Consider the following 16,207-nt stretch of genomic DNA (forward strand, 5'->3'; position numbering starts at 1 on the left):
TAAAAAAGGGTAGCTAGCTAAGTTCTATCTAAAGTCACTGGAGCAGAGCTGTGAGAATATGAAGAACGCTGGAAACTGAGGGGAAAAGTGGCCCAGGGCCTGCCTTACATATGTGGTTCAAATAGTTTGGTCATACCCTTTGGAAATACCTAATATCCGATGGGATTCTTTAATATTTCCTGATGTCGGCTGCACCTTTACAAGATTTTTATTTACAAAAAAGCTAAGTGTTGGAAATAAGAATTGTAGCTCTGTTAAATGGATGTGCTCTCAATATCTGTATGTTCGGCCACATTTATATGCATTTTTCATTTGCTTTCTGCTCAGTTCAAGGATGTTCTTTTTCCTGACTTTGTTAGCAATCCCTTCCCTTACGTTTCATTGCAGTCCAGATGGTTTGAAGCCTTTGCTTGTCGTTCAGGTGGTCTCTGTGCTGATGGCAACAGACGGCTGTTAAATGAAGCGTTCTTCTTTCCCCTCACTCTGTTAATTGGTATTCCGTTAACTGATATCTAGCTCCCCCATATTCCATGGCTGCGTGAATGAGCGTCTTGCTGATCGCACGCCCTCCCCCACTTTCTCCACGGCTGACTCCGACATCACTGAACTGGCTGATGAACAGCAGGATGAGATGGAGGACTTTGATGATGAGGCCTTTGTGGATGATACTGGCTCCGACGTTGGAACTGAGGAGGGATCAGACCTCTTCAATGATGGGCGCGACCCGTTTTACGACCGATCCCCTTGGTTCATTTTAGTGGGAAGGTTGGTGAGGTTACTGTGAGAATGGCCAAAAGGGACCAGCTCTTGCTGTAGACTGCAATGGCTTTGCCTTGTGCTGCACAGAATATCTGTCAAGCCAGCCAAAATATCTATATACATAAATTGGAATTGCCAGAGAATGAGTGTAGTTTAACATTAAGTTTGAAATTCCCATGTCAGAGGCCATGAAGACGTAAATAATAATTGAGAAAATAACCCTTAGATGCAACAATGTGAGTAAATCTATTTCTAGATAACTGTCACAACATAGAATGAATGTGGTTTTGCTTGTGTACAGTATTTAAGCATTATTTAGCCATTGCAAGATCACTAAGATAGTATTGTAGTATGTAATTTTCTCCTGTAGAAGAGAATCTCAGAGTATGGTGGAAAATCTTTAAGTCCAACCCAATAAAATCCATTTTTTGAAAACTCATCTAACATCCTCTGTGTCTGAAGAGAAAAGATGGCATGAGGAGAAAGAAGAATGGTCCTTTCTGTATGAGGAAAAGAGTATTCTTTGAGATGATTTGGCTTTTCAGATTATGCACAACTCCTGGTAGCAAGTATTACGTAGTGAAAGGTCGTCATCATTAAAGATCACTGACTGGTGGTGTTTATCAGTGCTTTCCCCATGCACTATGCTTGAATTTCTGAAACAAGTTTGCTTAATGTATCTTAGAGTATTATCTATTTTGCCAATCAAATATGATTAAGGCATTATCAGACCTCAGTCTGTGGTATAGAGCCTAAGGACAGCAAGTTGCATTAAAGAAATGTAGTACTTTGCGCTGTTTCTTCACAGATAGTCTTGCTCAAACATGTTACTCATGACAAGAAACAGAAAGATTTGATTTGGTGACTTTGCTCCCCCTTCTTCTGCTCCCACTCCCCCAATTATGCTTTTTTGCTTATTTGACCACTCTGTAAGCCAATCTACTTGCTAAAACAGTAAGGGAGGTGGTTACCACAGGCATTGTACAAAAGAGGGGGTAAGACTCCACGGCTGGTGGAAGGGAGGAACAAAAGAGGAAGGGACCAGAGGTTGGCTTTATCTTTTTCTGTGACTGTAAGCAGGGAAGACTTCATGGCCAGGAAGGCAGGATCTTTTTGTAGTTTCCTCAAATTCAGGAAACTTGATTGCATTATTGGTGAAAATGAAGGACTGAGTTTATCAGCCTTTTATCAAGCTTTTAGATGAGTTTAGCTGTATTGTCTAACCTCACTCTTTGTCTTTAGTGGACCTATTTACAAGCTGTGATTAAAACTTGGAACTTCATTGATCTAGTCTTTGAAACAAAAATTACAGTTACTGAAGATGCAAGAAATTGCATTAGTCCTCTTTGATCTCTGTGAATTTGTGCCCTTATGTGCAATGTCTGATAATGTGTTTTAAAAAATTTAATTCTTTCGGGTTAATCTGATCCACAAGAGTCAGTTTGGGAAAGCCATCTTAACTGGCTTGGAAGTGGTTGTCAGCTGGTTAAAGCGTATGTGCGCTGTTTGCAATGGCTAGGACTGCTTTCTTGTAACAGTGCTGGCATACACAACATATTCTCCTGTTGTGCATGTTCTTTCAGAGCGGGACCTTCAGTGCTTGGGAAAAAGTTGAGCTATTCATCTTCATTTCACAAACTCTTCAGGAAGCACAACACAAGCTGAGCAAATACAGCGTACAATGAGAACAGTTGTGCTTCCTGGCAATTACACAACTTGCTTCCCATTTCCATGTATTAAAAAGAATACTGAGCTCTGTCTCTATAGACAGACATATGAAGCTGCAGCAGTTAAGGGTACTAGCCTGAACCATGTAAGCTGCACATATTAACAAACTCTGCTTGGGTTGTAAATTGTATTGAGGAATGAAACTTAGTTTGTATTATCTCTGAGTAGACAGCTGAATGACTTTTTCCCAGTTGTTGGTTTCTATTCTGTTCTGTTTCTATTCCTGTTCTGTTCTTCTATTGTGCTGATTCTGTCAGCAGAAAGCTGTTAGACTGTTTAGCACCACTGAGTAGAAACTATTTTGATTCCTCAGTGTCTTCCAGCATGAGAATTCTGCTTTTCAACAGTGTGACTTCTAAGTATCAGAGGGTATGTCCATCTACGTAGATATGTCTTGAGCACAAGGTAGCATTCAATTTATAACAAACCCAAAATTCTTTAACAGTTTTAACTGTGTATTGTTTTATATGTTGTGGAATGCGTAGGACAAAAATAAAATAACTTTTAATATTTTTTTTGGGGGGGTCGTCAGCAATAATGAGTCCTGGTCACGAAGGAGAGGAGGAGAAATTGATCATGTAGTTATCCAACTCCTTGGGCATCACAGTATTTTTTTCTCTCTCTGTGCTGTGACTGTCTTTTATTTGTACTATAACTATTAAAGAAAAGGGAAAAAAAGAGCTGGTCCCTTTAGCCATCTCTTCTGGCATGCTGGGCTGTCTTTAGGGCTGATTCTATTTAATGGTGTGACATATCAAGCATTTGCTATGTTTTTAAGGGAGGTGGGAGAGGACTATGGGATATTTTATTTAAATCTTGAATCGATGTGTTTGTTTAAAAAATATCCGTCATCATTCTGAGTTCTGTTGTTTTTGTTTTGATTTTTTAAAAAAATTGTGTTTGTTAAATTTCATTTCTAGTTTTGTTGTCAGTATGCCATTTTACCTCACCAATCTTTCTGCTAATACAGCTCCCCCTCTTTCAGTCTGCTGGGCTAAGGTGCAGGGGGACACTTGCATATGGGATGTTTGGGGAGTGGGAGTCCTCCCAGATGTGGGAAGAGGAGGAGGATAACCTTAAGATTACATCCACTCCTAACTTGGTACTGTCTTGTGATGAAGCAGATGGAATGGCACTGGAAGGCAGTATTGCTGCATAAAACAGCTCTTTTCTCTGTACGGCACATGTGCTATTGCTCTCCATTCTACAGAAGAGATCCAGCATTTTCGTCACCAAACAGGAAGCTTAAAACTTTTTGCATTATGTGCTTTTCTTTCTGTAAGTTAAAATTATTCCAGTGAGCTAGGTGACTGGATGGAAGGAAATTAAGGAAGATGAGAAATATTTTTTTCTTTGGGATTGTCATTTTACTGAGGTGACAAAATTGCAGTTGCTAATAAAGCTGAATGCTTTGACTGTCATATGTTGGACAGCAGCTTCAGAACTTTAGCTGTGCAAATACAACTATATTTTTATTTTTCATGCAGTTAATGCTTTCACTTTCCACTAGTTTGTCTTTGAAGTAGGAAGGCTTCTGTAATGACTGCCTCTATTAGTTAGTGAAACTGTCTCTTACTGTATACATATCAATGCAAGGCTATTTAGATTCCTTTCTGTTGGGGAAAAATGTCCGTTCTCCCTAGCTTGAAATGTGGTTTTCAAACTGCGTGTGTTTTTTCATGTTGAGCGTATAACTGCATACCTTCCTGAACTCCATCCCTGGTCCAGTCCAAGTAAACGATTCCAGTTTGTTAGCGTGGGGGACTGTTTTCTTGTATGGTGGGATGCTGCTTTCTCAAATGAGCACCACCTGAAATTTCAAAGCTAAAAATGAAACTGTTTTCTTAGAGGGAAAAAAAAAAAAGAAAATTAAACTTCCCATTTTGTTACCTTAAATTTGGTCTCTTCTCGCTTCCCCTGCTTTATCAGTGCTTACCTCACTTTGGAGCAGACTGAAAAAGAATTAGTTCCTAATCTTAGTCAAGTGTTACGTTGCAAGTTGTTTTTTTTGTTGTTGTATGGTTTTCTTCAGTTTCTGTTTTGCTACTTTTATAGCCTTATTAATCATTCTTTTCTCTATTGCATTTTGTCACCACTTTGTTTTTTAGTAGCATTATTTTTGTCTCTCTGGTTCACAACTGACACCTGTTTGACTACCTTGTCATTTCAAGATCATTCATTCATTCTGGGAACGGGCATGTGAACCCAAGGAGAAACACTTACATTTTCTAACTTTGGTCCTTAGCTATGTGTCACAAGGAATTGAGTTTGGATCAGTCTTGCTGTGTTCACGGAACAATTTTTACAGCTGATGTCTCCAGACAGAGGCAATGAACATCTTTATTTCTCTCTCAGTCCTCTTCTGTCATGCAGGACTTTCCCTATGAATATTAAACAGTAACAGTTATAAATTTGAAGAATTTATTATACTTAATAATAAAGACTAATAAAAAGGACTGCAAGAAGGAAATCCAGTTAAACAAATGACTGGTGTTTAGTATAATTTAATATGCATAAACTAATAATAATTACATACATAATTGGTTAGTCACTTTAAATTTAATGACTGGTAAAAGTATTGGTTAAACTTCTATGCATCTCAGTACTCTTCTGAACTCTGAAACAGGTCACTTAATAAATAAAGCCTTTCATTTTTTTCCCCTTGTTGAGAGCCGTTCTTTACCTGACTTTTCGGCTTCTCAACATTTAAAGTTTTGCTCGAGCTAATCACACTGACGTGTGGTGTTCTAAGAACTTTTGCAGTTCATTACAGAAACGTAAAATAACTTTAATAACGTTAGTCTAACTTTCAATTAAAAATCTGTACAATAAAACTTGTTAACTTTATTGTTCCAAAATAGACCCTGCTTGTATATAACTTTAAAAGTTAGTGTATGGCAGGATCATACTGGGCCTAAATGCTGCTTTTCGTATTGTAAACTGTAATTTCTAAATGATTGCTCTAGAGTACTGTTGTGGTGTTTTGTTGTTTGTTGTTTTTTGTGTTTTGTTTTTTTAAGAAACAAATATATTACTCCTAAAGATACTTAGCTGTGAAGACTATCGGTCTTCCACTATCCATACACTCAGTGAATCTTCCAAGAAACCTAAGAGATGACTTATGGTTTATTGGGGATTTTTGATTACTCTGTATACAGTGTTATCTAATGTATGTAGAAGAGAGAAAACAGTCAGTCAGTCTGTTTTGAAGAGTGTTTTTATATGTTCAGTAAAATATTTGAGGCTGTGTGAACACAGTAGATCAATTCCCTTTTAATTTATCACTTCAAACTACACTCATGGGGTGGAAAACTCAAACAATTCTTTAAAATCAGTAGTTCCTTAGTAGACTTCTACCATCTTGCTAACAGCTCCATTTACAACTGTAGTGCATCCAAAATTACCTTTTATAAAGCCATCATCTTAAATTGTCTCCTTCCTGTGTTTTGTAACTCACTAATATAAGCCCTGTGTCTCTAGTATACTCTGGTTTAGAGCATTTTTTGGCTTCACTTAGCTTTGACACTGCTGAAGAGCCCTGTGTGGACAATATGGATACAGGACCACAGTGCAGGTCTAATAGATGGAGTAAAGTAGACTGTCTGAAGATCTGAATGTCCCATTAGCCAACCAAATACTGCAGTCTGGTTTTGCAGATGATTGCCTAATGCCGTTTGTGTTTTCTTTCCTTCCTGTTACCAGAGCGTTTGTATACCTGAGCAATCTACTGTACCCGGTGCCTCTTATTCACAGAGTAGCTGTTGTTAGTGAGAAAGGGGAAGTACGAGGATTTCTGCGCGTAGCAGTGCAAGCTATAGCAGGTGAGATACTCTGAGAGCTTTACATTGCAACTCTTTGGTACGCTATGAATAGCTGCAGCTTTAAAAAACAGGCAAACAAATCAAACCTGAATAATTTTAGTGTTGCAAAGAACACTTATTTATTATTAACTTGCTTTTAAAATTTTTTCATTTGTGTGAATCATATGGACCAAGCATGAATAAATCTTGAAATAATGCTACTCATCAGAAGCTTTCAAAATGATGGTGTTGACCACTGAAGTTTATACCTGGCAACTAATGCAACACTGCTTTTTAAGATGGTGAAATGACTAACTAGTGTCAGCAAGTCTAAAAACTAAAAATAAAGCAAAGATTTTCTTTCTGGCACCCAGTATAAACAGTGGACAAGGGTATATGCAAGTTTGGTAGTTGTGATGACTTGCAGAAAAGCTAAATGTACCACGTGTTTGCTCTTCTCAAACTATCCTTTTAAATAACGCGCAGAAATGTGCTCCTCCATTCTCTGACTGAACAGCACGTGAAGAAGTTCCCGAACTGACGGTTTTCAGCATAGTATAAACAGAAATCAGCAGCAGTTTTCCATTTCATTGCCTCACTAAAATGTGTTGAGACTTAGAAGCTGCTTTAACATACTATTTAATCACCAAGAATTATCAACCTTTCAGAAGAGAAGGGTAGATATATGGGGATGGTAACTGCTTCATGCAGTTTTGAACTGCCATTGTATGCGTGCCAGACCTTAACTGCAGTCTGCTAGTCAGCTGCTAATATTTTATACTTTTCCAGTATGGGGTGAGCTAGTTGAGTTTTACTGTTAGTAGTTAGCCATGTCTTATCCATGCTGGTGAGAGCTCAGATACATCCCATAATTTGTCCTTTCTAGCAGTGGCTAACTGCCAACATTTCTTTATTGTTTAGGTAGGGTAACCCTGGAAGTTTCGCTCTCCATGGGAACATATAATGAAATCTCAGACTCTGAAGATGTGTAAGAATCACTCTGGCAGGGACTAAAACAGCAAGTGAAATAAAATCTATTTTAACGTGTACAAAAGTCTCATTTCTGGCTTGGTTTGGTCTCCTTTAGCATTGACCAAATATTTCCAAATAAATATTCTATTTATCCATCCAAATAAATAGAATACACCATGGCTAATAGAAATTGAACTGGGGACATCTCTTGAAAAAGGCCCATGGCATTTGGTCCCTAAGCGAAGTTTTTGAACACATTCTGAATCTTGGGATTTCTCCTGCAAGCCTGTATTTACTGTGGGAAAAAAAAAAACCTGGCATTTAACCAGACCTCATTGTTGTTACTGTCCACAAAGAGGAGGAGGTTAAACGGACAGATTGTACGGACAGATCCGCCTTTCAAACTTAGGGCACGTACTTGTGAAGCTTTGCTAGTGTGACTGCTTAGTTTATGGCTACAGAATTTTAGATGGCAGCTTAAATCAATGTAAGTATACATTCCCATGTGGGTCGTTGTATTTATGGTATGTTAATTCACCTCAGGTATCATAATCAGAAGTAAATAAATAATCAAAATGAGTACTGAAGTTGTTTTGCATTCAAAATTCTCTGAAGTTCATGATGAAATGTCATAGCTTGTCTTGTTGTTTTCGCACACTTGAGTTCATGATGGGTAGATTTCTGCTATGATTTTTTTTCAGCACTTATTCTAATCTGTTATTGGATGACTGGAACCAGGCCTCTTCTACTTTACGGACTGGTTTCCGTTGTAATCAGAATTTCCATTTAGATGACTCTGAGGGTTTTTCCTTCTCCTCCTCATTTTTTTTTTCTTTTTTTTCTGTTTTTTAGCTGATGAAGAAGCCCCAGATTATGGATCTGGTATTCGACAGTCAGGCACAGCTAAAATTTCATTTGACAATGAATATTTTGATAAGGTAAGAAGTCTTAAAATTGAGTTAATTTTCTTCGAGTGCAGTAGTTTGTGCTTCTAAATAAATAAGTAATGCGCGGGGAAGAAGGGGATGGGAAAACCAGAAACTGCAGGAGTCTGTTACATGCAACTTCATTTAATTTTTCAGAGTGATTTTTCTTCAGTTGCGATGACTCGGTCTGGACTGTCATTGGAAGAATTAAGAATTGTGGAAGGGCAAGGACAGAATTCAGAGGTTACTACTCCTCCAGAGGAGATCAACAGAGTGAATGAGCTAGGTAAGGAAGAAAGATGTAGTAGTTTTGGAGAACTTAAGGGAAATCTGGGACACTTTCAGTCAGTGATAGAAAGGGGTTCTGAGCGTCCTTCAAGAATACGATAGGTAGGGAGAGGTGTAGCTGATGGGTTGCATGTGATAGATGCTGGGGTTACTCATTTGAAGAACTGCAGAAAAACTGTTGCCAAGTATTTGGAGCTTTTGATTATCAGCAAATAATTTGGGCTCGAAAGAAAAAGTGTGATGGGACTAAACTGTTGCCTGAAGGAATATTTTAAGAAAAGAAAGGAGAAAAAAAAGAAAAAAGCAATTTCATGTGGGATGTTTGTTTCTCCCTAAGACTTGAAGTCAGCCACTTTGGATGGAAAGATGACAATGGAAGGATTCACTGAGGAAATTGGTGATCACTTGAAACTGGGTAGCGTGTTTACCTTCCGTGTGACAGTGCTACAGGCCAGCGGCATCCTTCCTGAATATGCAGATATTTTCTGCCAGTTCAAGTAAGAATTTGTCCTTATTTGCATTAGGCAATGAATGCTTTGATAGAGAGTGCAAATAATAGCGGGCGATGGAGGGTCTGATTGAGAGCTTTTACAATCAGTGGCAGTGTGGTATAGCAGAGAAAAACACCTTGTCAGTTACTGGAATTCCTGTTACGAGCAGTACCTGCTTTGTGTTAGCATGGTGTTAAGGAATAAAGTTTTGCAGAAAGGAATTAAGAATCAGAGTGGACTCTTAAGTTACTAGTTATAGATATCTTGTTTTTGCTTGATAATGGCTTCTAATGTGAAAAATACGATATTAGATTGTACATATGCACAATTATAATGAAAGCTATATGACCCTTGAGTAAATCAGTAGCTCTCAAGTGAAAGTGTTCTGTGGCTTAGTTTCTTAAGAAAGAGAACGAAAAATGGGAGTAATAAAGACAAAACAAGTACAGGAATTGTGGTCCCAAAGACTAGGGTATTCCTAGCTTTAGGCCATCACTCAACTCCCTGTAAAGTTCTAGCAGAATAAATTTATGGGTTTCTTTTCAGTGTTGGGTTCACAGCACAGCAATCTTCACTAAACTGTTCTGGGGTGTTTTATTTTTGGTTTGGTTTTTTTGGTTGTTTTTTAAAGCTTTTTACATCGGCATGATGAAGCTTTCTCAACAGAACCTCTCAAAAACAATGGTCGAGGGACTCCCCTTGGGTTTTACCATGTTCAGAACGTAAGTAAAACTTTATATGAATAGTAAGTGCCTGTTTTAGCACTGGGAGTTGTGTGTATCCTTCTTGTTAAACTCATGAGAGGTGTATGGGAAAGTGGGGCAAGGGGAATTATTAAGGACAGTAGGAGGAGTGATCAGATGAATGATGTAATCCCCAATGGAGAACAAAATACAGAATGATTCTGTGTGGCAGATTTAACTCTTCTGTTTCACCTCTACTTCCTGCCTTTGAATTCTCTGTTTCCTTTCCAGAATGTTTGATGAAAGCAGTCTAGAATTCAGGAAATAAAATATATGTGAATAGCAGTGCTCATGATCTCAGATGAACTGAATGTATTTATTTTTATGAACTGTGTAATCCTTTGGTTTCGTCTCCTACTTAAAATGCCTGATATTGAGGCTTTCATTTTCTCCTTTATCAGAGAGTAGAATTAATGCCTAAACCAAAAAGGAGTGCAATTGCTTTTACTGTGAGTGGCGCTAAACCGTATGAAAAATACAGACTCCTAAAATTCACACTTACAAGATTTCCTTTTTGCATGTCTCATTTTCTTTCCTTACTTTGCCTAATAGATTGCTGTGGAAGTGACGGAATCATTTGTGGAGTACATCAAAACAAAGCCTATTGTGTTTGAAGTCTTTGGACATTATCAGCAGCATCCTCTCCATCTGCAAGGACAGGATCTCAACAGGTATTGTTCACTATTCTGGCATAAAAGCTGTTTGTGATCATGCTCAGGTTAGCTCTGCAGTTCAGGCAGTACCTTTTCATACTCCTGAAATTACATAGCAACACGCTTACGAGTAGGATTCCTGACTGATGTAAGAGTGCTGGCAGAGGCCTATTTACCCAGTGTAGTATGTTGTTTTTTTAGTGAGTAATGGAATTGTTCTACCAGCTCAAACATGGAAAGCTGTTTTGCCAATACAGCTGCATCCACCCTACAAACACGGTGGTGGTAGAATATTGTACTCAGAACTTCAGTGGTGATCTCAGTGAGTTCTGGGTAAACCGTAACAGTGCTCCAAGATGCAGCGTTCCCTCAGGGCAAGTGGCCTGATGCATAAAGATAGGATGACAACAGAAGAGAGAGGAGATTAGGGGGAAAGCAAAAGGCTCTCAACCTTTTGACATACTAGTGCCAAAGTTGCTGAGCATCTGAATTTTTGGAATCAGGGACAGGACCCCTAGTCCTGCCATCTTCATAGCCTAAGGGAAGAGGCTATTGTCTGGATTGCTTGGCCTGGTTAGCCCTCCTACTGAAGGCAGCAGCTGCAAAGAGGAAGCACGTGCTGGTTTTAAGAGGAAATGCCAGCTGAGGCTTGTTCCTTTTCCTCAAGTTATTTTGGGAAATGCCTGTTACCTACTTAAATTTTCAGTGCAGAATGGGGGTAGAGCAGTTGGAAATCTTAATTAATCCTAGCTGTCAGTAAAAAAAATAAATATTTAAGTTAAAATAGAAAAAGGACATAGGTTAGCCTGAGAAGTGTGCTGAGTCCACTTATTTTCCTGACAGGTGATATTTACCTGTCTTCATGGGATTGTGAGGATATTTTTAGAGACAAAAATGGGTGGAAGGACTGTACTGGGGGTGTGTGTATACATACATACATGTGTGTGTACCTGTATATATTTTTTTATGTTTAGCTGACTCTATATTGATAACTCTTTTCATTTCTGTATAGCCCTCCACAGCCTTCTCGAAGATTCTTTCCTCCCCCTATGCCACTTTCAAAGCCAGGTGAGAACAGTTCTCTAATTCTGTACACCACATGTCTGCTACTGAAGATGAAGGTTGTAGTGTACTCCTAAGCTATTCAGGGCACCAAGAAATATAATGGAGTGAATGTTGCAAAGGGCATTGGATCTATCTTTGCTGGCTATCTTCCTTTTATGTGTTCTTTTCAACCCCCTCTTGCAGGAAGTGCTTCTTGGTTCATTAAAGGGTAGGATTTCATTCCTGAGGTGTTGATCGTATTCCATGAGATCTGGCTATGGCTCTTTATGTGCTTACTGAGCACTTGACTGGAAATTTGCTTATTCATTAACCGCTTCATCTTTTTGATGTTTTGATGTTCTCTAACATCCTCGTTTAGTGAGTCAGTCTTGTTGAAATGACCCTTGGTTTTCTTTGCTTAATTGTAATAATGCATGCTGAACTCTTCTGTGGTTTTTTTCCATTTCACCTTTTATTTCCTACTTCTCCAGCTTTCTCTCACCTGCATATTTCTACCATCCTTTTTTTTGTGTGTGTTCCATTCCCTTTGCAGACCATGAAAGAAAAATTGAGTTGATTAGGTATCTTATGTCTGGCTATGTAAACGTGCATGTGCTGAACACGCTATCCGAGCATGCCAACGTGCTTGCATCCTCTGCTGTGGCTGCTTTCCAGGATGGAGCTGACCAGCTGCCACCTTTTCTCTTTCTGCCTGTTCCCAGTTGTCAGAGTGAGCGGGCTCCTAAACGAGATGGTTAGTAGCCAAACTTGATCTATGGTAGATGTAGAAGTAGTTCCAAAACATGCTTCAAAATTCCTTTTTTTTTCTTATCTTTATCATGTACTATTCTTGGGACTAGAAACTGTCACGGTTGCAGTCATGGAAGGATGATGCTGTGCTTAAGTTTAGGGCTATTCTAGAGAGAACCATATAAAGAGTCTATAAACTCCAGTGTGCTAGGTATCACAGATTTTTCTGCATCACTGGATCTATTCCCTGAAACTTCCTGGACCTCTTTTTTCTTTTTTTTTTCTTTTCTTTTTTTTTTTTTTGTGTTCCGTACATAGTTTTGTGAGATTGGGATGAGAGATACTGCATATGAATAAATAGCTAGCTGTAGAAGAAACGTTCTGCTGTGTCTATATAGGTTTCCTTTTTGCTCATCTTCTTTTTTTGCCACTAACAGTGCTGTTCCTCACTTCCACTTGTATTCTGTTTTATTACCAAAAAAAAAAAAAAGACATGCTGGTTATTAATTATGCCAGTGCAAGTCCATGAGAACTTCTAGAACCGGCTTTCATGTTTAGTTAAATGTGTCTGTCTGTTGCTTTTCTCTTCTGGTGCTTTTGAGTTTCTCTGCTTAGCAGTAGACTTGAGTGACTTTTGTGTTTGATGTTCCTCTTGCTATCAACAGCATTGAGTCCAGCTGTAATGAGTTCATGTGCAGCTACATGATATGATGGGTATAAGAGAGTGACTACCCTAAGTAATGAATGGGAAGAGTAAATGATGACACTGAAGCTTGCTACTCAGCATGATGGAGTTGTGCTGTAAATAACCGATTCTTGTAAAATCTGTCCCTCTGAGGTAGCTGCTATTTTACGCAGAAAAGAAACAGAATTCACATTTTGTTTTTCAAAAGAGACTACACAGGCACACCTATAAGGACCTTTTATTAACTGGGGACTGTTATGCCCTTCCAGTGCATGGGAAATTAAGTCATGGTGGAAGCTGAAGGATACATAAAGGTGTGACGATAGGAGAACCTAATGAACACTCGAGCAAGGGAAGAATGGAGCTTGAGAGGCTAGAAGGGAGAATAATTATTTGGCTTAATAAAAGCAATGAGGTTAGTATGTGAAAGGAGAAAAAATGGAAAACAATTGCAGAGTTACAAAAATACCTGTCAGAGTACACAGGAACTAAGCTTTAAAAGCTTTTTAAATTTTAAATTTAATTTAAAAAATGTTCCCATTTACAAAAATGAAATGAGTGAGCAGATAAGAGAAGTCATGTAATGATAGCTAAAAGGTGTGATGTAAGTATGTGTGAAGGAATATCAGGTTATTTCTAGAATTTCAGTTATCCCACTATTTTCTTAACATGGTTTATCTCTACATTTGTATGAAAGCAATTAGAGAGGATCTGGCCAGTAGTAATCACTAATACCAAAACATAAGGAGCCCAGAACCATAGTTTGGCAGGGTTATGGCTCTGGAATAAATCTTGTTCAGCCTTTTTACATACACATTCTCTTACCTAAACTGGTACAGGAGACTAGCAATTTGTAACATGAAGAAGTGAAGAATGAAGTTTTAAGTTCTTGTTGTTTTGTTTGTTTTTTTTCTTGTGTGGGGAGGGTGAAATGTACTTTCTGGGTGAGTAAAGTTGCAGATGAACAGACCTAAGCCATTCAAAATCACAAACTGTTAACCCATAAAGTAACTGATGCACATTTGAGGAAACTCTTTTTCTGTGGATCTAGAGAGACTGCATATTTTTACAAGCTTTTTGGATACATTTTTGTTTTGTTATTTAACTTTTTTTTTTAAATCTAGTAACTCAGATTTAAAAAACAACGCTTTGAGAAATAATGATTGCTGTAAGCAACTTCATTTTCATGGAAAAAGATGTGGTCTGCATATGTACATAGAATACATAGGATCACTGAAATGACATGTTTCTGTGAGCCCTAAGGTAGGCTTTACTTGTTCAGTCCTTGTAAACCATTCATTTTTTTTTCTTTAAGTGCCAGCTACAAAGCTAAATACTATGAGCAAACCCAGCTTGGGCCACAGTGTGAGCAAATATGACCTCCTTGTATGGTTTGAGATCAGCGAATTGGAGCCAACAGGGGAGTAAGTCCTGTATTACTCTTTTATGTTTTAAGAACAGTGGTTTATGGGAGTTTGATCTTTTACCCTTTGTTCTGTTCAGACAAGGTTGGTGTTTAGCAATCATTATTGGGTGGTGGCTTGGCTTATGTCAGCCTGGTGTCTGGCTGGTTTGTAGTGATTGGGTGTAAATTCTGCTGGCATTCGTTGTCCCCATTGGAAAGGACTGAAGAGACAGAATGACATTCTTTCACGCTTGCAGTAATCCTTCCACTTTGAAAACCCATGCACACCAGCTGAACAGGTGCTGGGAAAACTTATCCTGTGTAGGCCATGAGTTTAGATTTTTTGGGTCACTAGAGACTTTATGCTCCGGAAATCATCTAGCAGGCCCTATTTTATGTTCACCTTTGCTGCAGAGAAGGTTTTCCCCTGACAGGTCTGCAGGGATTATGTTGAGAAGCGAGTTCCACGGAGTTTTCCAGAAGTACTGGAAGTACAGTATATGATACTTCCGTATTTCTGTGGTCCAATAGAGTCCAGTCTGAGAGTCAGTAGAAACACTCTTATTTCTTCAGATACTATATGGAGAGGTAACTGTTGGCAGCAGAATACAGAGTAAAGTTGCTGTGCTAGTGTATCTTTCCTGCCTGTTGATTTCACTGTCTCACACAGGTATATTCCTGCTATTGTGGATCACACTGGAGGCCTGCCCTGTCAGGGGACGTTCCTGCTTCACCAGGTACTGAGGAAGGCTGTAGAACCGCAAGTTTCGTCTCTGAGGGGGGTTAGAATGCTAATGACTGGATTTTACATCTTTCATGTTTTCTCCTTTCCCACACAGCTGTCTAATGATAGTTGTAGGGTCAGTCATCTTTCAGTCTGTACTTAGCCTGTTAGCTTTAGGCTATGAGGAGAGTATGTTTGGCCCCTAGTATATTGCTGTTTCCTTTGCTTATCAGTGTGCATCCCACTCATGAAAGATGAAAGCCTTTTAAAAAGCAGGAACCTTTGGGACCAGATTTGTGCCTTCAGTGCTCTAACATCTCTACCAAGGACACGGAAGGATCATGTGGACTCAACTTTCATTGGTTCTTTCTCACTGCATGTGGCTATAAGACAGACCTACGCAATGACCATGTCTCAGTGCATTTTAAATGCCTATAGTTAATCACAAACGCTAATGTAATTATCCTTAATAATAATTTGTCTTTAGCTAGATTCTAAAGATAATCCTAGTTAAATATTGTTTATAGGTTTATGTTATGTTTTTTCTACTCTCAAATTCTCAGTTCCTTTTCATAGTTTACCTGTGACTTGCATTTCCTCTCTTTCTTAAAATGATAGGAACAGTTCTTATAGCTTAGGAATAATGGTCATACTCCAATAATTTCCTTAAAAAAAAAAAAAAGTTACTCAGTTTTGGATTTACTAGTGGCTTCATCAGTTACTTCCAGTTCAAACCAGAGTAATTCTAGCCTCCGTAACTCCATTGCCAAATCCACAATATAGGCAAACATCTTTCAATTTCTTTTGAAACAGTTACACAAAGCACCTTCTCCCTGCATAGTTATCTTCTTCATTTGGAAGAGTGGAATCTGTTGAAGCCAACACCTGGGGAATTTTTCTTTTTCAGATGTGGTGTTTATTTCTGTTCTACAATTTTACCTTCTTCCCAGCTATTACAGAGCTTTATTATATTTTGACTTGTAACAGATACATGTGACAAAGGAGGAGAATATCTGCATGAGTAGTTGCTATTTTCTAATAACTTCTTTTGCTAGATACACTTCTTCTTTTGGTACATAACACTTTAATATAACATATAAATATATAAGCATACATTACCCAAGTATTTGCTTGTTTTTGTGGTCCACTCTGATATATCCCAGGGATCGTACCTATCTTCTCTGAGAGCATAGCAACAATTTCAGGACTATTTTAGGTTAAAAACCTCTGCCTTTGTGG

At 38.4% G+C, this 16,207-nt stretch overlaps 1 protein-coding gene across 1 annotated transcript in view; it reads left to right on the forward strand.

Moving 5' to 3' along the window:
* Window positions 1-16,207, forward strand: part of LOC103917975 (kinesin-like protein KIF1B) — a 110,763-nt gene that overhangs the window by 61,354 nt on the left and 33,202 nt on the right. Inside the window, exons 27-36 of the mRNA XM_009325203.1 lie at window positions 517-765; window positions 6,190-6,308; window positions 8,112-8,197; window positions 8,342-8,471; window positions 8,811-8,970; window positions 9,596-9,686; window positions 10,260-10,378; window positions 11,373-11,428; window positions 14,155-14,263; window positions 14,915-14,981. Of these exons, the coding sequence (XP_009323478.1) occupies window positions 517-765; window positions 6,190-6,308; window positions 8,112-8,197; window positions 8,342-8,471; window positions 8,811-8,970; window positions 9,596-9,686; window positions 10,260-10,378; window positions 11,373-11,428; window positions 14,155-14,263; window positions 14,915-14,981 (1,186 nt within the window). The remainder of the gene's footprint in view (window positions 1-516; window positions 766-6,189; window positions 6,309-8,111; window positions 8,198-8,341; window positions 8,472-8,810; window positions 8,971-9,595; window positions 9,687-10,259; window positions 10,379-11,372; window positions 11,429-14,154; window positions 14,264-14,914; window positions 14,982-16,207) is intronic.

Source organism: Pygoscelis adeliae, unplaced genomic scaffold (genome assembly GCF_000699105.1).
Source record: "Pygoscelis adeliae isolate BGI_AS28 unplaced genomic scaffold, ASM69910v1 Scaffold36, whole genome shotgun sequence".
Classification (NCBI taxonomy): domain Eukaryota; kingdom Metazoa; phylum Chordata; class Aves; order Sphenisciformes; family Spheniscidae; genus Pygoscelis; species Pygoscelis adeliae.